Raw genomic sequence first — 25,539 nt, 5'->3', positions numbered from 1 at the left:
ATCTAAAGAAAAATCACAAATCTGAACACTCTTAAGAGCCTTACCTCCACCATGCTGCGGACAAGAAAAAACAGCTTCCCTGCTGCCAAGGGCCAGGGAACGTATTTGAAACACTTGAGAGGGTACGGGACAGTCAGGTGCCCACCTTTGTGGTTCCTGTAGAAGCTAGAGAGCTCCTGCAGGGCCAGCCTGGTTGCCTTGCAAAGGTGAACGACGGACATGTCGTGCTAGTGAAGCAGCAGCAAGTTGAGTCAGCGGAGTGACGCACACCTTGCCAACAAAAAAACGGCACTGATCCGAACGAAGGGCCCAATGTGCTCGATCAGCAGTGCAGGATAACGAGTCAGGTAGAACTTATCCCTGTCTCCAATCTGCCCAGTAGGGCCTCACATACTGCGGGCCTTGCTTGCCTGGGTCACACTTGCTTGCGAATATCCCAACTTTCGCCTCCAAAGCTGTCAATAAAGCCCGCAAATCATGGTGGCGGCAGCTCAGCCCCCCAGTGTTGAGTTCGTTGATAAAGTCCATTCCTGCTTTCCATAACTCGGCGACTTCATCCTTGTAATCGTAATACCGGGAACACTTGACTGCCAGCTTCATGAAGAAGACGATGTCCGAACACGTTCCCGAAGGCCTCGTGAGCAAGCGCTGCTGGAAGCGAGGGCTTCGCGTACGCAGGCCTGAAGTTAAGAAACTCGGGCAACGCGCCATCTTTCAGGTTCCCATCTTCGCCCATAGCCTGGAGATTCATGCACACGAACTCGTCATGCAGGAGGGAGCCAGCATCTGGACTTCGCGAGAGCCCAATGCATCCTCATCATAGATCTAGATAAGCTTCAAAATAACAGAGCTCTACCTACCTTGCAATTTCGTTGTCATCCGAAAGATATGAATCTCCAGCGAAGAAAGATATGAAGCCTCCAGGGAGCTTCCGAGAGCCGTTTCCAGCCTCCTCCTTTGCAATCGCCTCCTCTAGCCCACTTCCACCTCAATGAACATATCAGTTGCTCCAAACCTGACTACTCAAAGTGTCTTTGATAATCACCACCATTGTCACAATTCTATCATCTGTCTATAGGACAATCTTATGAGCGCCAAAAGTGAAACAAAACAATTTCGAGTGCTCTGCCAATTTTTCTGCAACATCATCAACTCCACAAACTCAATCGCAAATATAACTCCAAGTCACAGAGGCAACCCCTTCTGGTTGAAGAGCAGGAGGAGCTCTCCTGCTTGGGATGCAGGCCCCTTGGAGACAGCAGAAACCCATGATGTAGAATATTTCATATACTCGCCAGAATATTCTATACTTGTAATAGTTTAAACATTCTTGGTCTCATCTCCCCGGGATGTTCTTTCTTTGATGGCGAAGGTAGCGGCGAATGATCGATTTTGCCGGTGTGATTCGGGCGATCCGGTCCAGCGAGAGCGTCGCGCAGCTCCGCGCCATCGATTCTTTCATCGTGAGCAGCAATTGCCACAGCCGGTTCGTCGCCAATCTCCTCGTGGACATGTATGGGAGGCTTTCGTGCGTGGAGCAAGCCCAACTGGTGTTCGATCGCATCCCGGATCCGAATTCCTACTCGTGGAACGCGCTCATCACCGCCTACGTGCGCAACGGGCACTTCGATCGCGCGCGCGCGGCACTCAACATGATGCCGCATCCAGACGCCGTTTCCTGGACCGCCATGGTCAATGGCTATACGCTCGCGGGACACATCGACGAGGCGAAATCCATCTTCGATACCATGTGCCACAGAGATTGCGCGGTGTGGAACTCGATGATAACTGGATTTGCCCAAGCCGGGGATTTGCACAAAGCGAAACAGTTCTTTCATTACATGCCGCAGCACGAGATTCGATCGTGGAATAGGCTAATCACTGCGTTCGCGGAAAAGAAGGAAACATCAATAGTTCATCAAATTTTTCACCAAATGGAAGAACGCGACGTGATATCCTGGACTGCTCTAATTACTGCGTTTGCCAATGTGGGGGATTTGCTGAAAACCACCAAAACCTTTGATCTCATGCCACAGAGAAACGTGGTAACCTGGACAGCCATGGTACAAGCTTGCGTAGAGGCTTTTCAACTAGAAAAGGCTCGCGAGGTGTTTATCAAATGCCCCGAGCGGAACGTTGTTACGTGGAATGGCATGGTGCAAGCAAATGCCCAAAAGGGGCATCTTGACACGGCTATGTCTTTGTTCCGAAAAATGCCTGCCTGGGACGTTTTCACCTGGAACGTAATGATCTCAGCACACGCCGCAAATGCCCATCTCGTGGAAGCGCAGAGTTTCTTCGAGAGCATGCCTCAAAAGGACATGGTTTCATTGAACTGTATGCTCGCGACTTACACGCAGCACGGCCACCTCCACCAAGCTCGAGAGTTGCTGGATCTCATGCCAAACCGGAACGTTGTCTCCTGGAACGCGATGATGACGGCCTACGCTCAAAATGGGCACCACCATCAAGTCGGGGAGCTCTTTCGGAGGCTAAACCTGGACGGAGTCCGGCCAAACGAGGTGACCTTCATCAACTTGCTCGTTGGTTGCGCTCATCTCGGGCTCCTCTCGCAGGGGCGCGACCACTTCGTGTCGATCAAGCCCGTGTATGGCGTTCCTCTCGTGCTGGAGCACTTTTGTTGCATGGTGGACCTGCTGGGACGAGCTAAGTTACTGGAAGAAGCGGAGGAGCTGCTTACCTCGATGCCGTTTAAGCCGGACGTGGCTGCGTGGACGACGCTGCTGAGCGCTTGCTGCAAGCACGGGGATACCGAGCGAGGCGAGCGCGTCGCCCAGAGGATAATGGAGTTGAACGTTACGACTTCCGGGCCGTATATGCTCGTGTCACACGTCTGCCGAGAAGATCCTGCTTTAGATGAATATGAGTAGGAGGAGATGGATGAATGAATTCTACCATTTTCTCCAAGGCTTGTGCTTCTCTGGAGTTGTTTTACACTCTGCTCTGCAAATAAAAAAACCAGTGTGAGTGACATATGAGATGAAAGCAGAAAATCGCTACCTGGAGAGGCCGCTTAAGGAACTCTTCCGGCCAGGAGTCTGTTAACTTGTCGTGGAGGCTCCCATGGATGTAAGTCCCCGGAACTTAGGAAGAAGCTTAGTCTTTCTTGCCAAACTTCTCCTTTTGTGAGCGATCAGAGAGACTTCCCACAACGCTGTCAGCTGGAACTGGCTTTGGAGACCGGCGAGGTGGCGTCCTGTGCCTGGGAGATCTCATGGCCTTGCTTTGCTCCTCAATGTATTTCTTCATTTTAGCTGCCCTGCCTTTGTCTCTCTCTTGAAGCACAATGGCCAGCTCCTTCTTGGACGCGACGAGCTTCTTCTCTAGAATGGACATCCTGATCTGGAACCTGAGCTTTTGATCCTTGAGGCGTTGGATCGACTGCTCGGCTGCCAATCCACGCCTTCTCACGTCCTTGCCCTGCTTCAAATACCTCTTGCTGGCGATGGATGCCTCGCTCGTCTTGAACCGGCAGATGGACAGAGAATGCGTCACCTTCTGAAGCACATTGGATACTTCCTGCAAAACTTTGCTCGTTTCCATCAGCTAGAGATCGGGGACAACGCTGGAGATACCGTGATGTTGGACTGGGTTTGATAGTTGGCTGCTTCCAGCTGTTCGTTCTTCGCTAACATTTGCTGAATCTCCTTGTTCTCGGAGTTGATCCGGGTCTGAATCGTTGCCAGCTTTCTCGCCACCCTCTGCAAGAAGAACGCTTCCTCTGCAAAAACGTCTCGCTCCATTTCAAGCTCCTGTTCCCTTGCGAGACAAAAAGAAATTAAGGGCTGTCTATCCCTGTCACGAGACTACTAGGCACCTTGGTGTGCGTTCCACGGACATCTCTTCGCAAAAGGCAGAGCTCCTCACTTTGGAGCCGGCAAGCCCTTTGCAAGTAGCTGATCCTTGTCTTGAAATCTACGTTTGCAGCCAAACAAGCCAGAGAGTTGAAGAGCTTCGATCAAAAGGAAATACAATTAACATACCTTGGAGTTTCTCGCGAAGAAACGGTGAGTCGTAATCACTGAGGGCGTCGGCAATTCCTTTCAACTCAAGATCCAATATGTCCCTCTCCAACTTCCTGTAAGTTGGAAGAATCACAGCGAAAGAAAACAAGATGTGATGAAATGACAAAGGAAATGGTACCTATTCTCGTGCTCCACCGCGGAAGCTAGAAGCTTCTGCTTCTTTTGCTGCCTGTTTTGCTCCGCCACAAGCTTCTTCAACTCGACAAGCTCTTTGACGAGCGTCTCTCGATCGAGGCCACACCTGGAAGAATCGCTCCCTCTCGACCGGCCGGAAGCTGGAGACCCGGCAGGCATCGGCTTCATCCCCCAAGCCGAGGAATTGAGCGCAAAGGGCTCGCCAGCGGTTTGGGGCCGGCTCAAGTTCGCAGACCTCGGCGTGACGACGCGATTCCGCGGAGAATAGGGGCTGTTTCGATCCATTCTCTTCCTGGGGCTCGACTGGGGCCTCGCTGGTGCCGTCTGTGGCCTGTGCGAGATCGCGGTAACCCCTGCCGTGTGTGGCCGCGACGGCGCAAACGGCCGCCTCTTGCGAGGGGTGTTTGCCGTCTCCAATCCTCCTCCCAGTGACAGCCCCATGGCGCCGCTTGCGATGGACGCGAGAAATGCCCTACCTCAAGATCGCTGCCATGGCGCTGGGATCCCCCGGCATTGTCATGGAGCCCTTAGCCCTAGCACCACACGAGCCCTAAAATTTAAGTTTTCCCGCTTCAGCAGACAGTGAAGGCAGTTATTTACAAGCGGACCCGTACAACGAGCCAGCGGCCGTACAAATATTTCAGGTTTAAATTATTTAATTGTTATTTTAAATATTTTAAGCAGTTGAAAAGGTAAAGTTCTTTATTCAATCTTATTCTTGAAAATTACAGAAGAATCATTGCAAAAGCAAGCTGATTAAGTCTGCTTGATGAGGTCCCTGAGCTGCTGGATGAGCTTGGGATTGATCTGGAACGCCCTCTTGATGACGGCGTCATAAATGGGAGGATTGGATGCAAACACGGCTTTGGCTACCTGGGTGACACCCGGATTCTGGGAGTTGAATCCCGCAAGAACAACAGCCGGTGTCTTCCCAACGTTGAGCTGGAAGTGAATGAGACCACGCGGAAACACAAAGAGATCCCCTGGATGCAAAGTTTGAGCGAAGAGTGTGTTGTTGGTGGTGCTCACGAATCCAACATAGAGTGTTCCTTGCTGGAGGAAGAGGAGCTCGGTTCCTCGGGGGTGGACGTGGGGGGGATTGACACCGTATGGAGCATAATCAATCCTCGCAAAAGAGACTCCAAGAGTGTTGATTCCCGGGAATACGCCAACATTTGCATTGGTGACTATGGATCCGAGCTCGTTGTTGGTGTTCCCGGGGTTGCGGAGCCCCTGGAACATGAAATCACTGGCTAGAGTTGCCGCAGCAGGCTTGCAAGTGAATCCATTGACGATGGTGTTGCTGTTTTCGTCGCGGACACAGAAATCCTGGAGGGCATCTTCATCTGAACCATGGACGAAAGCAATGGCACAAATGGCAACCAGACAAATGGCTAACTTGTAAGACATCTTGTATCTTGGCAGCAAGAGTTTAGCTGATTGATCAAAGCTTTTGATATTTTTTGCTGTGATGCTACTTGATTGACGGAGAATGGAGTGAGGAGAAATGTGGAGTTTGCTTGAGTTTATATAGTAGTTGTCACCGACTGGCAGTGTCAAGCACTCCAGATCTGACTTGGTCAAGCATAAAGATTGAAGGGGACAAAGAAGGATAACACGCTAATTTCACTGACTTGATCAAAACCATAGCTTGGATTGTTTCAGTTTGATCGGGTCGTGGTCTCAAACCATTACCAAAAATGAAAGAACCAAACCAATTCTCAAAAATCCAAAAAATATAATAATTAACGAGAGAAATTCTTTAATGCTAATATAATGTGGTGATATTACACCATAAATTTCTTGAGATTTTGCTGGTAGCACGAATATGAATTCGCATTGGATAGAGTCTCCTTCAAAATAAAATGTCAGTTTGAAATAAATGTAAATGGAAATTAGGGCTCTTACACAAATTTAGGGTTCTTCGAGATAGGCGATGGAAGCGGATGTGGCGGCTGCCCATGCCGGGATAGCGCATTTCTCCCACCTCGCCGGCAAATGTGAGAATCTTGGGGCATCCAGCTGATTTTGCCTCGAAATGGCTGCTTTCAATCGATTTGCGCTGTTGGGCGACGATGAGGACGAGGATCCTGTAGCGAAGTACAGCACGGCTGCCACCGCGGCGGCGCCTCCAGCTCCAAGCAAATCCTCGCCCAAGAAGGATCTCCATCATGCAAAGCTTCCTTCCAAGCCTCTTCCTCCGGCCGAATCCGGTAAGTCCTCTTCGATCTGCGAGCTCTAAGCGTTTCCGGAAATTTTCTTACTGCTCCAGTGAGGGCTGAGAAGGAAGCCCAGGCCGGTCGTGGCCGCGGCCGTGGAAGGGCTGGAAGGGGCCGCGAGAATCTCGTGGCTGGAGGAGATTCTGCCAGTGATCGCGACCGTGATCACAGCGATCGAGGTGGTCGCGGAGGAGGCCGAGGGGGTTACTACAACAGGAGCTTTGCTTCCGACGGTGAACGAAGTTTTGATGGTGGGAGAGATCGCCAAGGACGAGGTGGAGGAGGTAGAGGAGGCTTCTATCCTCCAGATGAGCAACGCAGCGGGGGCGCGCCACCGTAAGCTTTTCGATCTGTTTTTATTTTCCCTCTTCTCTGTCGCTCACTTTGTTTGTTCTTCGTGAAAACTAGAGAGGTTGCTGGGAGCAAGTTTGAGCAAGTTGTAGCTCCTCCTCCGGATGCCTCGCAAGAGACTGACAAGAACACCGAAGACAAAAAAGAGGAAGCACCGGAAGAAAAAGTAAGTTTACTCTTTCCTTGTTTTTTTACGAAGGAGATGGCGTGTGAATGGAAATGGTTTTGTCAGGAGATGACACTGGATGAGTATGAGAAGATAGTGCAGGAGCGGCGCAAGAGCATCGGGGGTCACCAGAAAGCCGAGGAACGCAAAGTGGAAGCCGACAGTGAGCTCAGAGCGATGCAGCTAGTGGACAAGAAGAACGATGCCGACGTCTTTATCAAACTGGTCTGGCGATCTTTTGTTAACATTTACCAGGATCTCGTGATCTCTAACACAATCGTCCAAAACGCACAGGGATCTGACAAAGATAAGCTCAAGAAGAAGGACGCGGCCGAAAGAGACGAGAAATCTAAGAAGGTGCGCTGTTTCTTCCCTTTGTTCTTGTCGATATCAACAATCGATTCTTCTTTAACACAGGCAATCAATATCAACGAGTTCCTGAGACCAGCTGATGGAAGCCCTCGCGGTGGAAGAGGGCGAGGACGAGGGAGTGGATTCCAATCGCCCTCTGGAGCTCGCTACTCGGCCGCTGGAGGAGGAGACGCTCTAAGCCCGAGCATCAACAGCCCCCAAGAGTTTCCACAGCTGGGAAAGAACTTCGTATCTTAATGTAACTTCCGTCTTTTCCATCAGACAAGTACATATAGAATCTTCCTGCATTGATTCCATTCTAAAGTTTGTGGTTAAGCTTACTTTGACGATCGGGGACCAATGCTGTGACCACGATTGGGAAGCTCTGGTATGGTCTGGAAGAGCTTGGGATTCTCAACAATAACCACGTTAGTGGCAGTGATTTCATGTTCCAGGGACTCAGGGATCCTGGGAACACCAAGTACAAGCATCGTCACCAATGCAAATGTTGATGTCTTCCCAGGAATCAACACTCTTAGAGTCTCCTTTGCAAGGACAGACTCCATAGGGTGTCAATCCAGCCTGAGCAACCAAGCTCCTCTTTGTCCAGCAAGGAACACACTATTTGCTCAAACTTTGTGGGCTGGAACTTTGATGCATCCTAGAGTCACTCAGGTTGCAAAAGTTGTCTTTGTATTAAATCCTAGCATTCCAGATCATGGAGCACCTCAATTTGTTTTCTGCTTAAATCTTGGTATTATTCAAAATTTGATGAGTTTAATTCATATCTTTCCGTAAAGCATAAGATCGAAGGTATAAGATGATTGTTGATTTCTATAGTGTTAAAGAACCTATACTGGAGTCTCGTACTTCAGTATGGCTTCTTCTCCCATTTCTCAGTACAAAGTGTTTTTTAATGTGAGTCTCCAAATTTTGGGAGCCCAGGAAGCACATTGTAGCGTGCATGGTTATAGGAATACACTGTCATTGTGGATTTATTGCCCTTCTAAAGGCCAAGCCATGCCACAACCGGGTATTGCCCTTGATTGCGACACTAAAGGCCAAGCTGTGATCTCCTTCTGCTCAAGGTGCTCAACTTGATTGGGATCTTGAAGGTCAGTCTCTTTAAATCGCCTGTCCCTGCTCTTTGCCAAGAAACTCGTGATTAGCCTTCAGAAAAAGAACTAGGCCTAAGCGCAAGAAACTTAGTGGCCAATAGGTTCATGCAAAAAGTTCTAAAGCCATTCTAATGTCCATGAATCTAGGCTTCTGAGCAGCAATCTAATTTTATTCCACTGCAATCTGTAGACTAGTAAAACAGAAACAAAACATGCAGTTTGGGAACAAGCCAAGACTTCAGAAGGAAGGTTGTTAGTGTCATTAGGTGTGCTTATGCTGCCCAATAAGGGGGAACAATCTAACTCATAATAAGAATACTAGAGTTCCAAATAGAGATTTAAGGATTTAATGAGCCCCTTAGTTAGACAGATTTAAAAAATCATGTTCACTATAAACTTTTCCCAGCCAAAAAATAGTGGTGCCTTAATTCTTAGTTTGCAAGATCCAATTGGGTTTGTAACTATCCTCCTATTGCTTTGATATAACAAAGTTTTTACTAGAACCAAGGCTATAAAGCATTGTGTTGTGTAAATTCCACTGTGTTGTGCCCAAGTGGGAAGATTCCTTCACAAAATTGCTTAAGGACATCCTATTGTCAATAGTCTCCAAAACTCTTGAAAGCTTACTAGCACTCTTAGTTTTCTCACTACTGACTAAAAACACTCTAAAAACACTTTTAAATGCTTTTAAATATTGTTAACTACTTCAAGAAAGGTGAGGCCTAGCTTAACTCTTCCTTGTTTCCTTTTTATATTTGGCTCTCTAAGGAATATTTATGCATCTGTCATACCCTAAATGCTGACTGTTTCTAGGGTTTTACACTCTACATACTCCAGCCACCAAAACAACAACTTCCTTTCGAAATTTATATCACGACTAGCACAAAGGCTCTTGGAGTATGCCTTTGCTAACATTCAGAGCCTGGCAAGCCACCACACCCAACATACTATTCCTCACATTCATTCAAGGAGATTGAGAAGAAGTACATAGATGCAGAAAAAGAAGCAGTGGCTATTGTTTACACCTTGGAATGATTTTGTCACTTTCTTGCTGGAGCCCGTATCCATTTCCATATCTATTTTAATTTGTTGACCTTTCTTTTACAGTGACCAGTTCATGATCCTTGTACTTTATCTTGGATTGTGACCATCCAAAAGTTCTAGCCAACTTTTCATACGCAGCGGAAGCGTGTGATGGATCTGAGCAAGTTCCTAGTTGCTGAAGCTACCTCCTTTGTGGTCCAAGAAGCATTACAGGACATTGTAGTGTACCTAGATTCAAACAAGTTCCTAGTAGATTCCTCACCAATGCAATAAAAGGCATTGGAGATCTAAGCGGGGTTTTGCCTTCTCGATGGACACCCTTATAAGAGGACTTCTCAGGACATTTTGTTGCGGTGTATGGTGAACATGAGGTCCCTAAGCTCCTTCATGCTTTCCACTCTTGTGCGGGGCATTTCTTGGGACAGGTCACAGCACAGCTCCTCTTGTGCCATGGTTACTTTTGCCCTTGGATTGACTAGGACAGCTTGGACTATGCAAAGGCATGTAAGCACTGCCAACAATTCAACCCTTGGAGCTATGTTCCACATCTTCCTTTCCAGCTTGTCACTTCTCTGGGTCCCTTTTTCGAGTGGGGACTTGACTTTGTCAGCCTGATCAACCCACCAAGCTCAAAAGGATAGCACTACATCGTTGTGCTGACAGACTATTTCACAAAATGGGTTGAGGCCATCCCTTTGTGATAGGTAGATCAATAGTCTACAGTGAAGTTTGTCTATGAGTACATTGTTTGCCAATTCAAAGTTCCTATAGTTTTGATTTCCGATCGTGGCAACGACTTCCTTGGATAGGTGATGCAGCATCTTCTCCAGCAGCTGCAGGTCAAGCATGTGAAGAGCAGCAGCTACTATCCTAAGTGCAGTGGCCAGGAAAAGTCCAGCAACAAGATATTGAAGGCAATCATCTCAAAGCTTGTGGAGGATCACCCAAGGTGTTGGCACGAGCACTTGGTTACAGCATTGTGGGCCTTTTGGATGTCTTTCAAGACATCCATCTTTATGACCCCATTCTCTCTTGTCTATGGGATAAAGGCTATGCTTCTAGTGGAGATTTAGGTGCCATCACTCTCACTTTCACTTTGATACGCGGCAATGATGTAGCTTAGCGATGAGGACAAACTTCATGCATGTGACTTGGAGGTTCTTGCCTTGGAAGAATAGCGATGAGACACGATTGAACATCTCTTTCGATGAAAGTAGAAGATCAAGTCAGTGCAGTCTGCTAAACCATTCAAGGATGGCAATTTTGTTCTACTCAAGGAATTCACACTACCTTCGAAGTTCTCTCCGTGCTGGATTGGCCCTTACTTTGTTTAGCAACACATTGGAGGTGGAACACACGTGCTAGTAAATGCTGATGGATGTGAGCTCCCACACACTCACAACCACTTTCACCTCAAACACTTCATCTAGTGACGTGTTCCTCTTATCTTTTTTTTCTTTTGCTTCCTTTCTTTCACTTTACTTTCATGGTTTATTTTTTTACTTTTAGAGGGTGTTTCTCCATTGGACCATGGCTCTTGCCTTGGATGTCATGCTCAGGCTGCATTGCCATTTGTATAGAAGTTCCTCACTTGGCTTGGTTTATGTTCCAAGTTTTTTGGCCCTTCCCTTACCATTACTCTACCCCACACATTCCTCACACCCATTCCATATCATCTACATTCATAGATCCATCACCAATCACTCCCAACAGTATTGCCCGCACTTACCTCTAGATGCCCATCTTGCATCTTTCATTCTTTCGCCATCATCCACATCTTTGTTTAAGGTCATATTTACACCATACTTGGGACATAAATACACACACTAGCAGCAAAAGACATCACTTCATTGGATGTGTTGTTTTTTAGATATCATTCTGACCATTTGCTGATGACGTGCTAGTTTTTCTGGAGCAACTTTCTTCCAACCAGGTGAACCTATTCACTCAAGGCACCTAAGTGGATTCTTAGGTGAGGCCACAAAAGCTAAAGCCACTTTCTCCTACTCTAGCACTCAGTGGACACATGCCACCTCTCTTTACTAGCGATCTAGCAACTATGCCATCTTTTTTAATTGCAATTTTCTTTATTCTGACACATCAGACTATAGGCCTGACACTTTCAAACATGGCCACCTTCTCAAAGTGCCACCACCATCTTGGCACTCCACCATATCACTCCATCTTTTATCATTTCTACACTTACCACCTTTGGGCAATGCATCCCCTCTTCTAGCTATCTTTCTTTCTCAATTTCAGTCAGTCTTTAGAGCATACCTAAAATCATCATGAGGCTACATTTGCATATTACACTTTCTTGAGCCGAAATCCAGGTATGGGTTAAGTTCTTTGGATACTCACTCTTTTTCTTCTATTTTTTTTCTCTTTCCACACTTTTTCTTTTACATCAGGGTCTAATTTGACTACAGGGTTTCCCATTGGATTTTCCTCCCTGTCTTTAAACTTCACACTTACCTCTTTTCTTTCTTTTCCCACTTTATTTCAAAGTTTCTACCATTTCACACAATTACCAACATTTGGCATTAGCAGTAGAGATACACTCTACACTCTTCGGAGGGTTTTCAAGCATCTGGAGTCAATGTAATCCATCGTGGTTGCATGTTAAGGCATGGCCACTTAGAGAGTGTGAGAGTGAGAGAGGGAATATTCTCATTTCTAGAATATTTTTTATCTTCCTTGTATAAAACTTTTGCCCCACAAGGGCAAAAGGGGGGCATTTGTGAAAAGCATTGGAGCATTTTTTATATTTAAGTGAGCATTGGGGGAGGCACCCCTCCTTCCCCTAACAATTTGAACAAATGGTATAGTGTAACTTGGTCAAGGTAACCAAGTGGGAAGGACATGTAAAAAAAATGAACTATGACAATGCTATGGTATAGTGAGTCCAAGAAAGTAATCTCTAAAAAAGACATATAGGATGGTTGGAAAGTTAGGTCATGAAGAAGAAGACTTTTGATAATTGCAATAAATACTATGTATGGGCCATGGATAGAGGCCATAGTAAAAAATGCTAAAGATGCTCACTAGCGTTAAACACCCTTAGACTTGGCAAAGCAAGAGCCTTTACTATGGGACTAAAAGGATACCTTAAGGATGAAGGTTGTGATCCTATATTGTTTGGTGCAAAAATCAAAGGATATGAGCAAAAATCTAGTGGCTAAGAATGGGCTATGGAAATCATTAGAAAGAATTGAAAAGACAAGTTAGATGAGAAATACCCATGTTTGGGTCCAAGATGAAGTGTCAAGAAGGACTTGGAAATATGGCAAGTGTTGTGACATATGGAAGTGTCAAAAAGAAGTTCGAGATGGAGACTGAGATGGAGTCTGAGGTCGAGTCCAAGATGAAGATCGAGAACAGGTCCAAAATCAAGGCCAAGACCGAGGCCAAGACCGAGACTGGGTTTGAGTTCGGGGCTAAAACCAAGATTGAGTCCGAGTCCGAGTCCAAGTCCGAGTTCAAGTCCAAATCCGAATATTAATACAAGTCAAAGGGTGAAAGCCCAAAGTGATAATCTTTTGGGAGGGTGCAGCTGCAAGGGATTCCAAAAGCATAGTAGGGAAAGTGTGGGGGTTCGACTCTAGTGAAACTAATTTGGCTAGAAAAGGCCATTATGACCTAGGAAGGTTATACCTATGTGTTGGGTGATGATATTGAGGAGCCCAAAGTTAGAATATAGATAGACAAGTGGGTAATTTAGTGAAATGTTTAATAACCAACTTTAGTTCCCCTAGAAGATCAAATGGTCAATACTCCCAATCTAAGTGTGGGTGGCACTACCTACTTCGATACCTAGTATGGCTTATTGGAACTTTATTCTAGCCACATGGCTAGGGGTCAAAGGTGTAATTAAATGACTAAAGTATAATGGAAAATTTAGTCACTTACAATAAAGAAAAGGATGGTGACATAAATTGGGCCTCACCTCTTTTTGGAAAAAGTTATTTAACAACATTACAATATTTTTGTAAAACTTAAAATAGAGAGTGTTTTCCAAAGAGATCTTGTGGTTTGCTAGTGGCAACACAGTGGCTCTAAACTTATATGTGAGAATCCACAACTAGCTAGTGGCAACACAATGGCTTTAGAACAATGATTTTGATTATTCTTGAGGAATTAAATTTTTAGTGTTCTCTTAAGGGGATTGGGAGAGTTTAAGAGAGATTTTTAGAGCAAGAGAGAATGGTTCATAGCCTACTAACAACAATACAATGACCTTGAGTAAAGAAGAGTATTTTATCTCTTTTTTCTAAAGGTGTATAATAGAGGCAAGTGTGCCTTGCTTGTCAATGGAACCTGCATCTTGCCACAGTGGCTTGTGGCATGGGCAAATCAAGCAAGTTTGATTGTTATATATATATATTGTACTGTTTTAGTGATTCAAAAGCTTGTTGTTGGATCTCACCCCATATAAATGGAATGTTGTGTTGTAATAGAGCTATCAAAGGCCGTGAACGTGCAGCATAGTTATGGAGGAAAAAATGAAAGAAACTCATTTGCCTGAGGAAACCACAAAGCTACTTCAAATTGATTGACAGGCACTGATCCATAATCTCCTGAGCCTTGGGTATCTGGGGCTTGATTCCATCTTGTGAGACATCAAATCCTAGCAACTAGCCTTCAGTCACCTTGAACTTACACTTTGCCGGGTTCAAAGAAAACCTGTGTTGTCGGCAGTGAGTGAAGATCTGCTCCAAGTGCACAAGGTGGCCATTGAAAGAGTCAGAGGTCATGCACAAATCATCTATATACACCCTCAAAGTGCCTCTAATCAAGTTGTGAAAGATGTGGGTCATAAAGCGCTGAAAAGTAGCTCCAGCATTACACAAGCTAAATAATAGGACGTTGAAAGCAAAGACCCCTAAGGTGTCCGGAATGCCATAAGATCTTGATGATAGGGATGAATGAATATCTGGTTGTACCCTAGAAAACCATTCATGAAAGAATAGTAATGATGTCTAGCCATCTCATCCACAATTACATCGATAAATGGAGTTAGAAAGTGACCTTTCACAATTGCTTTGTTCAAGTCTCAAAAGTCAATGCAAAGGCAGAGATTTCTATTTGCCTTGCATGCAGGGATAAGGTTTGCCCCCCACTTTGAGTTCTCCAAAGGGTAAATAAAACTAGCTACCAAAAGTCACTCGATCTCCAACTTCATATCTGAGTGAGTTGCCAAGCTGAAACGCTCATCTTTTGATGGATTGGTTTGGCTGACTTTGAAAGCACGATGCTATGTATGATTGTGTCCATGGGGACCCCTAGAAGCTGGCTGTAATCCCAAGTGAACACATCCTTGAAATAGTGAAGGAGGTCCAAAAACTTTGCTATATTTGCTAAAGCAAGTGATGTGGTGATAAAGACTAGGTCCTTGTCATCACTTAGGAAAATGGTATGAACCCTAGAGTTTGGAGGAACTTTGGGCTCAGAGGGCTCATCTATCTTAGATTCCTCCTCGACCTTGGAAATCAAAGAGTTGGGAGAGTTTTTTGCCTCTTGTATCATGGTGATTGCTTGTTGTGATAACTTGTCTGCCCAAAAGTTTTCTTCATGAGGGACATTTCAAAAAGTCACTTGAGATAACTCATCTTTTAGGTTGATTGCATACTACCATAACTCTTTCAGGTTCTCTTTGCAAACCTAGCATTCTCCAATAAGTTGGCATATAATGAGTTGTGCATCTCCAATGAAAGTGGCTTGCCTAAACTTGAGATCAATGGCCAACTTCATGGCACTGATAGCCGCTAAGTACTCTGCTCATTAGCTGATGTTGCTGGCAAAGTGATAGAGAGGTCGGCTACTTTGTTCTCAGTAGAATCAATCATCCAAACTCCAATGCCGGCAACCTAGTTTTTGGGACAAAAAGAATCCAAGTGTATTGCATTGAAGATTTAGCCCCAAACTTGGACTTGACTTTAATGGAGGATCTTCCCTCACTAGTAGAATACTTGGCTTCAGTCCTTGCATTGGAGATCACACACTCAAAGCATCAGAAGTAGAGAGAGTAAGAGACAAAGGCCTTGAATCCAACAGCAATGTTCTTACTTGACTTGCCAGAGATGGGCTTGCCAGATGTGGTGTCCCTAGCATCTTTATTTTGAGGAAGAGGACACTCCTATGATTACAACTTATTTCGATAGTGTGTATTGGGGGCTTCATATTAGGAAATTCTGAAGTCAAAGAGATATAGCTTGCATGCAATATATTTTATTGGCTTGATTCTTTCTGCTAGTTGTTTGCCTAAATGTTACCCTTCACCTCCAAAAAATGGCATGACAAAATACACTCTAAGTCATTGGCTACAACAATTTTAGTGGAAGATGCTAGCTGTGTGGCATCTCAGACAATTGCTGAAGAGAATTGACTTTGTCTGCATCATGTGAAAGATGGAACTAGTCTAGAGTGACTGTATCATCAAGCTCCATAAAAGAGAGTTGGTCCCATGCAAAAAACAAATCAAGAAGCCCTTCCTCAATCAAGAAACACTTCAAAAAATCTGGATGTGGAAGCTAGCACCCTATAAGCCTTGCCATCAAATAAAGAGGGCGTGGCTAGAGGCTCGGCTTTACTCTCAAATAAAGAGTGTGAGACTGAGAGATGTCCAAAGCTGTCTGACTCATTTCCAACGATGTCAATCACATTACATGAGAAAGCATCCATTGCATATATGGGCAACTACACTGCCAACTCAGGGAAAATCTCTATGAGCTCAGGGGGAAAGTGTGGTGTGGAGACCACCTTAGCCTGAACCTTCTGGGTGTGCTGAGAAAGAGCTTTGCCATAGTTGTTGAGAAAGGTGGTGATATAGATTCCATTGTTAATTTCCATCCTGCCTTTTGCACTATCGATGGTGCAATGGGCTGCAGCTTGCGAAGAGCAGCCAAGGATGATAGAGTCCTTCAAATAGGATGTTTGAAGACGCTGGTAGTCAACCACAAGGAAATCTACCTTAGAAGTAACACCTTGCACCAAAACCTTGACACCACAGCAAATGGCCATTGGAGGAACAATGTGATTAGCGAAGGTTTTGAGCACAATGGAGGAGCACTCAGTGATCTGTAACTGTGTTGAAAGGGCAGCTTCAAGAGAGATAATATTTCTCCTAGAACCAGAGTCAACCAAAGCATCCATCTTGCAAGAGGAAGTATCAATCTACATCGGGACGAAGAATGGACCAGGATCTCCACCATATCTTGTCATGTCGACGATATCTACCTCTTAAAGAGTCCTATAGAGGGTGCTCTGTGGTGTTCCTAATCGTGAAAACTCCTCCAAATGTTGGTTGAATCTAAGGACAAGGTAGAACATTTCTTGGAGTGAAAAGGTGACAGGAGTGTCAATTAGCTGCTGAAGAATTACCTCTGGAACATGAATAGCTGTTGGTAACATCCCAAGAGGAGTAGAGAGTAGTGACTTGAAAGGGATCTTACAAGCCACCCTCTATGTCATTGGATTTAGTGCCGATACAAATTCACTCTCAACTGATGTCGGGGGATCTATGACAGGCTGAGCGGTTGCCTTCTTCTTTGCTTGGGCTCAAGTGGCTGTGGTTTGCTACTACTATCTATAGAGTTCCTTGGCTACCAAAATCATGTTGACCGATAAGGTTAGTACCTTGCCTTTGCTTGACAAAGGGGCTGCTTTGATTGCTTGTTGTTCCAACTACTCTTGATATGTCTCTGGACCATAAGATGGTGTGGAGTTGTCAGTGATAGGAAGTTTCTGGACACATTGAGAAGGTGGAGGCTAAAGCTCTGGGTGAAGCTTGGAGCAACGCTGTGTGTTGTGTGTGTTCGTCTCACGGTGAGTGCACCAATGGGACTTGAATTGGCATTCCCGAGTTGCAACAGTCTCTTTCCTAGACTCCACAAGCTCTTAGAACAATTTGTCATAATGTGACTGTTGTTGAAGAATGATCTCCTTCAGTTGCCACATCTTGTTGGCAAAGTTCTTGATAGCCAGAGGTGTATGTTCAATGGCAATGGGCTTTGGTATTGATGGACAAAAAGCTGCACAAGGTGACTCTAATGGGGTGATGGTTTGGTCAAAATCAACTTTGGCAATCCCTAAATCAACAAGTAGCTCTCTTTCCAGCTTCATAGCAAATAAAAATGCCTCGCAGCAAGACCTGAATGTCTTCTTTAGAAGTTTTTGCTACAAGTTCCCGCACAGACCCACTGTGAATGCTGTGATCCCCTGCTACTCATCTTGGACCACTCTATGATCCCAACAATGCTTCTAGTATGCTTAAAACCTGGTGATGTAGTCGGGAATAGACCTGTGAGCACCCTATTTGTCGCGAATGTGACTTCGGGTATCGAAAGTTACCTGTCGACCAGTCCTTACGGACACTCTTTCCTTACTGCCACGATGGCAGGAGGTCGGTATTGCTGGACCCTTTATTAGTCCCTCTTGTTCAAGTGTTAGTAAACTGGACTTTGCATCTGTACTTGGCCGGATGAGCATAAGGAAGGAATTCCTAAGTGTCTATTTAGCTGAGCATACTCGGCCCGGCTTGTTAGTTCTCTTTTGCTCTGTCTTGCACTGGCTTGACAAGAACCCTCGCGTATTGAGATTGGTCCCTCAATATCGCTACATGATAGCTTACCGTGTCTGCCAAACACCCTCGCTATCATGCCCTTTGTGTTAGTCTCCTTTCGGTCCCAAATGCTATTTATGGCAAGTGTCCAGATTTGCTCATTTGGCATATCTACGGAATGTAGAGATCGGCCTGAACACAATGGTGTTCGTCCCGTGTCCAAATTCGCAATCTAAGGACATTCCATATTTAGTAAGTTTTGAGTTTGTCCCAGAGACTAACTCCTGGTACTAAGGGAAGCTTGGGGTGAAAGCCCAAAGCGTGTGTTCCTCAAGGGGGGGGGGGGCTATGGGGGGTTCCAAATGTATAGTAGGGATAGTGGGTAGGTCGGGCATGGCCGACCAACCTGAGGCATAGTCTAGCTCCCGCTTGCGTGCCTGTCCTTGTTCTGCGTCCGGCTTGGGTCTAAGCCCAAGTTCCATTCCATGCTAGCTGGTGGAGTACCCATATCCTCACGTTAGGCCACCGGTATGCCGAAATAGTGCCAGACTCCGTTTGGCTCCGTTTTGCGTGCTGGTCCTGGCATTGGGATGCTGGTTGCTTTAGGACTATTCCAAGTCGCTCCGGGCTCTTGTCCCTTCGCTCCTTGGGCTATATGCTCGGGAGTTGCTCCGTGGTCCGGTTCCATCACTCCTTGGCGTCATGCTTGGGAGTTTGGCACCGTTCCTTCGTTCAGTGGCCCAAGGCCCTGAACCTCGGGTTCCTATGGACACGTGGCATGGACACGTGGCATGTGACACGTGGCATCTGTCACGTGGCACAAAGAGGGTTTAGGTTCCGCTTCGTGGTGTTATCCTATGGTAAATCACCATAGGATAAAGGGTCAAAACCACATGCGCTACATTTGGTATCAGAGGATGAGTCTCAGCGAGTACTATTCAGTGAGATTGGGCAACTAGTCTCGTTGCATACGCAGAGATGAAAACGATGATCCGAGTGGGTACACGTTTTGGTGCAAAGACTTCGCATTGGTTCCTTGGGATAGGTTTTGGTTACCTTTTCGTTCCATATTATGTGAGCTTGCTCTTGGGCTCATAGGGTGGACTGAGTTGTTCCGTTACACGAGTTTGCGCTTGGGCTCGTGAGTGAGGCGCATTAGCAACTCGAGGTTACACTTTGAGTTGGCAGAATTAATGTTAGCCTATTGTTGGTTCCATGAGTTGTTCCATGTACCATGGGTGAAAGCAAACCTCCCTGGGTTTGCTATGAGTGGCAAATAGGCTGGTCCGTAGCTGTTTAGCACGGCACTAGTGGATCCTTCCTAGGTATGATTATAAGTGGATCAATCAAGACTATAGGGATTAGTCTATTGGTTCAAGTAATCATGACCGTGCTCTCTCATAAATTTTTCTTGGATTGAACTGAAGGCAGTGCGAAAGCAAGCTTGAGGTTTAGTCAAGATGAGGCCGGAAAGAGAGTCGTCAGGGACAAAGGATCAAATACGTAAATCATTTTCTCTTCTTGGAAAGATGATTTGCAACGAGGTGTTAACTCATTGCTTGTGTTCACATCATGCAATCAAGAGTCCCTATCTTGGTGCATGTTGGAGATGGTGGTTTTACAATGGTGAGTTGTGGGATGGATAGCGGTGAAGCGCTAAACCATTTTATCTAAGCTTGCTATTGGAAGACTTGGGTTGCAATGCTCAATTCTTTTCCAGGGAACCTTGCTATTGCTCCTTGAGTAGCTTGGTGTTGGAATAGTTTTGAGATTGGTCAGGAAGAGAGTGGCATAAGCTTGTCTGTGTTGTGAACAAAAGTTAGTGGTGTTGGGTGTCGTAAATCTCTATTGGTGGAGTGTGGCATTTATGTTGCATTTTGTCGAATCGAGTTGGCATTTGATACTCACATAAACGTTTGAAGTAATGACATAAGCCTTGCTCATTGTGTTACTCAATTGATGATCAAGTCATTGTGATTTATATCATAACCATGTGATAATGAGCAATGTGTTTACGAAGTTGCTTGGTTAAATGATGATCAACCCCAAAGTGGTTGATGGAGAAGCTAGTCTACTTGCACGAAGTAGCATTGTAGTAGCTTTGACTGGATTCTCTATAGTGGTCCATTATGCTAAGCTTAAGTTGGTACCTTGTTTCCTTGAGTTTGCCCATTAAGTGTTGGAAAAGGGTTGTAGCATTCATTTGCTATAGCTTGTCGGTTGATCCGTTAGCACTTGGAGTAGATTGTTGGATGGAGAAGATGTGTAGTTGAGGCATTAACATTGCTAGCACTTGTGTTAGTGGAAGTGGCATTGTTATTTCAAGTGATGAGGAATTTTCCTTGGACCTTGATTTTTCCATGTCATTTTTCTTGTTAGTGTTTTGGCTTCACATTGGATCTTGAAAGTGATTGAAGAAGAGCGTTAGTGCAATATGGATATCCGAAGATGTGGTCTTCGTGATCAAGCTTTGGATGTTCATTTTGCACTTTGCGGATGTCGGATGTCAAAATGGGTAAAGATGTTCGATGCTTAAGCATATTGATGGATCATGAGAATCTGTGTTGAGGTAAGCCTATGTGAAGTTGTTGGTAGGAGGAAGTTGGTTGAGTCTTGAAAGTTTGCAATCCTGGACTGAGAGTCATTCTTTCTCTAGGATGGGAAATTTTCCACAAATTTTCTTAGACTTTTCCAATGGCTGATCTATTGATCATTTTGTCCGAAAACCATTCCGTTTTCGAAGGCCAGTACAAACTAGAAAAGGGGTTGGAGTTGACTTCGGTTAGCTTAGACCTTGGTAGATAGTTTGTATGATGCGACCCGAAAGGGATGCTGACCTTTGGGGCTAAGGCAATTGAGTTGGATAGAGTCTGGAGTTAGTGTAGAAAAGTGGCCGCTGCACTTTTCTAAGAAAGGTGACTCTTATGCCTTTCTTTTGTAGCATTATGCTCGGTGGCAGGTTGCACCTTGCATTTCGCTAAGACTCTATGAGAGTAGTGAGCTCTCACTGATCTTGACTTAGTCTTGGTAGCCCTGCACCTTGGTTGAGAATAGTGATGTCCAACTTAGTTGTTTGAGGTTGAGATGTTGGTACCCATACTATAGCTTTGTCTATGAGGAGGTTGTGTACCGATGTGAGTTCATCTCATGGTCTTCACTTTAGTTTCGACTGAGTGTTGATCATGCATAGCTAGCCTCTTCAAGGCATGCTCAGAGCTAGTGGCTAAATGTTTTAGTGAGCTTATTACGGTTGAGTTGGATTCGAGTGGTCATTTAGTTTGTGCTTGTCCATGAACTTTTATCTCATGTTTGAGGTATTATGTTTATGCTAGATAAGTATATAACTTGATGACAAGAGTTGGTGTTTGGGTCTTGTGAAGGCAAGTTGAGGAGTGATTGTTAGTTGCTTTGCGACTAGTGATTACTTGTAGTCTTCATCAAGGGCCGTTAACACTTGCTTTGCTCGATGATGATTTAGCAGTGATGGGCTTGCTTTACCGAATGGTGTTGCGGAAGATCGTATCGTTAGACTTACATGGGTTTTCCATGTTGGCATATCGACTCTATCTCTGTTGATATCATTTGGTTGCATTTAGTTCGTGGTGTTAGATTTCATTAAGTCTTGGACGTGGTGAATCACTCCTTGATGAAGTGTTATCTGTAACTGAGTTTTGTTGAAGGATTGGTCTCAAATACTGACTAAAGTATCTTCGACTTTGGTTAGCTTGGTTGCTGGAGAGTTTTGAGTGGTGATTCACTCGTGCATTCTTCTAGCTTTGTTTTGGTATTGATGGCATTGAAGTGATGCTTTGTCATTGATATTGTTGATATTGAGATTTCAGTGAAATGAGATGTCTCTCCGCAAGATTGATGTCGAGTTTCGTTAGTCTTGATGAAGATAGTGTTGATGATTTGGCTGTAGCTTTGTGTTGTTAGCATTCGTGCAATTGCTAGTTAGCAACTGTATTGACGTTCAAATGAACTGAGTGGCAAGTTTGGGTTAGTTGTGTTCTAGACAAGATTGCTTAGTTGAAGTTGAGCTTTAGCTTTTCCTTGAAAAGTGATTTAGTCGTGAACAATGCTACCTCTATAAGAGGAAGAGTTAGTGATTGGCATTGAAGTGATTGAATCCTTCTTGGATTTCAATCGAGATATATCAATCATTAATGATTTTTCTTGTGCTTGTTATGAGGTGAGTTACGTCTTGCTGTAGATGGATTCATGGAGGATCATTTGATGATCACTTGTTGAGCATAGCTTCGTTATACTTAGCTTTTGGATTGATGCAGAAATGCTCTTCATTAGCTTTGGTATTATGAAGTTTGGCTTATGGATGTGTTGAGGAAGATATTGTGGGTTGCACCATGATTTCTTCTTTAGCATTGAAGTTAGCTTCTATGTGACTCGTGATCATTGTTAGACAAGACTTGGCTATAGACTTCTTTGAGCTTTTGGTTCTTGAGTTTTGTGCTCATTGTTCCATTTGTTTGAAGTTGTTGGGGGAAGGCATTTTAGCTCATTAGCTTCGATTGAAGTTAGTTTTTGCATCTGGCAATCATTGGTGATGATTGACTATCATCTAGGGTAGTTGATTGTCTTTATCACAAGTTTTGCTTGATTATTGATGGTTTGGAATTATTTGCTATTCTTCGGGATGGTAGATTCTTTCTTCAACGATGATTATACATCACTACATTGATGGGCTAATTGACGATCTTTCATGATAGTTGGTTGTTCTCTTTGATGGCTTTTGGCTTTTTGCAATACCACATGTTCTTTGTGGTTTGCTCTGGATTGGTCTCTTGGGTTTAAGACATCAGTAGGATGTTGCTAACACTTGCTTAGGCAACTTGAGTTCCTTGGTATTGTTGGCTGGGATCTATTCAGATTGGCTTTTGTGATAGTTAGCAGGCATGAGTGTTTGTTGGTCTTCCCACATTCATTCTCTTCTGTTGATTATTGCTCGAGTTAGTTTTGATAGATTTGGATGTTATTTCCTTTGGGTGATACATTCGCGAGCATTGTGCTTGTTAGTCAATGATACTTTGTGTTCTTTGAGTTCTCTCTAGTAAGTTGTTGGCTTACTGTTTGCTATCTTTGGTAGTTAAGTTTTATCATTGCGTTTACTTGATGATATACTTGCTATTGAATTTTGTTGGATGGTGCATCCTATGTTTTCCAATGATAGTGATCTTGGTGGTTCCTATACTGTAATACTAGTTTATCGGATGATAACTTACTTGGAATACTTTTGTGTTCTAATCTAAGCTTTATTCCCTGATAATTAAATCTCTAAAATATCATTGTCTATGACTTTGATATTGTCCATCTATTGATCTTTGAGTTTGGGCCAGTAATGGGCAGACTGGCTTCGGCACTTCGTGTGCATGGTGAAATCTCTAGTCATGGGGTAGCTACTGTCGACTGGTCACATAACCCGCCTCTCTGTTGATGTTCCTTGTTACGTTGAAAGGGCGTGACCGTGTAAACAACTCTAACTGCCTGTTGACAGTAGTCTATCTAAACCTTACCGACGGGTTTGGTTTCTTTGCTCAGGAGGGTTGGGGCCTCTGGCTTCTCTCTCTATGTTCCTGCGGGCAGGGCATATCACACTTTTGTAGCTAGGTGACGCCCAGAGCAGCAAGGGTGGCTGACTCCGTTGGTCATTTCCTTGTCGGCGACGGCCGGGAGGTGTCTGAGCTGGTAGCGCATCCGCGTTAGACAAAGAGGTTACCCCCTTAACTCATTTAAGTTGGTGCATTTCTCACATAGTGTGAGTACCGTGAACTTTTTCTGGAGTTGTTTCCTTGGCGGTATTCTAGACTCGAGTATGCATTGACGAGGACGTCGATCTTCCCCAAGGGGGGGAGAGTGTCGCGAATGTGACTTCGGGTATCGAAAGTTACCTGTCGACCAGTCCTTACGGACACTCTTTCCTTACTGCCACGATGGCAGGAGGTCGGTATTGCTGGACCCTTTATTAGTCCCTCTTGTTCAAGTGTTAGTAAACTGGACTTTGCATCTGTACTTGGCCGGATGAGCATAAGGAAGGAATTCCTAAGTGTCTATTTAGCTGAGCATACTCGGCCCGGCTTGTTAGTTCTCTTTTGCTCTGTCTTGCACTGGCTTGACAAGAACCCTCGCGTATTGAGATTGGTCCCTCAATATCGCTACATGATAGCTTACCGTGTCTGCCAAACACCCTCGCTATCATGCCCTTTGTGTTAGTCTCCTTTCGGTCCCAAATGCTATTTATGGCAAGTGTCCAGATTTGCTCATTTGGCATATCTACGGAATGTAGAGATCGGCCTGAACACAATGGTGTTCGTCCCGTGTCCAAATTCGCAATCTAAGGACATTCCATATTTAGTAAGTTTTGAGTTTGTCCCAGAGACTAACTCCTGATACTAAGGGAAGCTTGGGGTGAAAGCCCAAAGCGTGTGTTCCTCAAGGGGGGGGGGCTATGGGGGGTTCCAAATGTATAGTAGGGATAGTAGGTAGGTCGGGCATGGCCGACCAACCTGAGGCATAGTCTAGCTCCCGCTTGCGTGCCTGTCCTTGTTCTGCGTCCGGTTTGGGTCTAAGCCCAAGTTCCATTCCATGCTAGCTGGTGGAGTACCCATATCCTCACGTTAGGCCACCGGTATGCCGAAATAGTGCCAGACTCCGTTTGGCTCCGTTTTGCGTGCTGGTCCTGGCATTGGGATGCTGGTTGCTTTAGGACTATTCCAAGTCGCTCCGGGCTCTTGTCCCTTCGCTCCTTGGGCTATATGCTCGGGAGTTGCTCCGTGGTCCGGTTCCATCACTCCTTGGCGTCATGCTTGGGAGTTTGGCACCGTTCCTTCGTTCAGTGGCCCAAGGCCCTGAACCTCGGGTTCCTATGGACACGTGGCATGTGACAAGTGGCATCTGTCACGTGGCACAAAGAGGGTTTAGGTTCCGCTTCGTGGTGTTATCCTATGGTAAATCACCATAGGATAAAGGGTCAAAACCACGTGCGCTACACTATTGGAACAAAAAGAGATTAACAAGTAGTCAATTTATGGGTTTTCTTCGATGAAATGTTCCCTAAAGGAAGCAAGTAGCATCTAGAAGTCCATTCGGTCCTTTGAGAGAAGAGAATCTACCCAAGTTGCCTCTTTGCCTTCAAGAGACTGCAAGAAGTAGCAGCACATACAATCATTATCGATGATCATGTTTGTGGTGTAGTAGTAATCAAAGTGATTAATATGTGATGTTGGAGAGACTGTTCCAACACCTGAGAAGGTTGGCAAATCACTCCCCTTCTACAAAACATGGAGCTGGGTCAAGCTAAAGGTGGCTGTGCCATACTCATATGTCACTAGAATCTGCTAAGGATGAAGAAGACTCAGCTCGAGAAGGTGCCGTGTCATATCTAAGTTGCCTTTGGATGCTAGAGAGTTTACTCCACACCTTAGGGCTTTGAGATATGGTAAAAGGGCGCTAATTTGCCGCATGTCTAGTCTGTACCGACATTAAATACCCTAACACTGCAAATGCCCAATCAAGGCAACTGGGTCGACAAGAG

The 25,539-nt window shown here is 45.1% G+C and overlaps 4 protein-coding genes across 4 annotated transcripts; 2 read left to right on the top strand and 2 right to left on the bottom strand.

Moving 5' to 3' along the window:
- Positions 1-1,382: 1,382 nt before the first annotated feature.
- Positions 1,383-2,891, top strand: LOC112349547 (pentatricopeptide repeat-containing protein At4g02750-like). The gene has a single exon (XM_024684135.1). The coding sequence runs from the start codon at positions 1,383-1,385 to the stop codon at positions 2,889-2,891; it is 1,509 nt and encodes a 502-aa protein (XP_024539903.1).
- Positions 2,892-3,177: 286 nt separating this feature from the next.
- On the bottom strand, positions 3,178-4,622 carry LOC9660717. Its single transcript, XM_024684134.1, has 4 exons — positions 4,251-4,622; positions 4,005-4,164; positions 3,839-3,936; positions 3,178-3,773 (listed from the first exon to the last, which is right to left on the bottom strand). The coding sequence occupies exons 1-4, from the start codon at positions 4,620-4,622 to the stop codon at positions 3,564-3,566; spliced, it is 840 nt and encodes a 279-aa protein (XP_024539902.1). The 3' UTR covers positions 3,178-3,563.
- A 315-nt stretch (positions 4,623-4,937) lies between these two features.
- Positions 4,938-5,591, bottom strand: LOC112349546 (germin-like protein subfamily 1 member 18). The gene has a single exon (XM_024684133.1). It carries the CDS (start codon positions 5,589-5,591, stop codon positions 4,938-4,940), a length of 654 nt encoding a protein of 217 aa, XP_024539901.1.
- Positions 5,592-6,078: 487 nt separating this feature from the next.
- On the top strand, positions 6,079-7,585 carry LOC9660716 (RGG repeats nuclear RNA binding protein A). Its single transcript, XM_002979222.2, has 6 exons — positions 6,079-6,394; positions 6,454-6,736; positions 6,809-6,917; positions 6,984-7,142; positions 7,212-7,274; positions 7,335-7,585. The coding sequence occupies exons 1-6, from the start codon at positions 6,220-6,222 to the stop codon at positions 7,524-7,526; spliced, it is 981 nt and encodes a 326-aa protein (XP_002979268.1). The 5' UTR covers positions 6,079-6,219; the 3' UTR covers positions 7,527-7,585.
- Positions 7,586-25,539: the final 17,954 nt, after the last annotated feature.

Source organism: Selaginella moellendorffii, unplaced genomic scaffold, assembly GCF_000143415.4.
Source record: "Selaginella moellendorffii unplaced genomic scaffold, v1.0 SELMOscaffold_40, whole genome shotgun sequence".
Lineage (NCBI taxonomy): Eukaryota > Viridiplantae > Streptophyta > Lycopodiopsida > Selaginellales > Selaginellaceae > Selaginella > Selaginella moellendorffii.
Note: the sequence above shows the minus strand (reverse complement) of the source record. Positions and strands in the feature narration are given on the sequence as shown.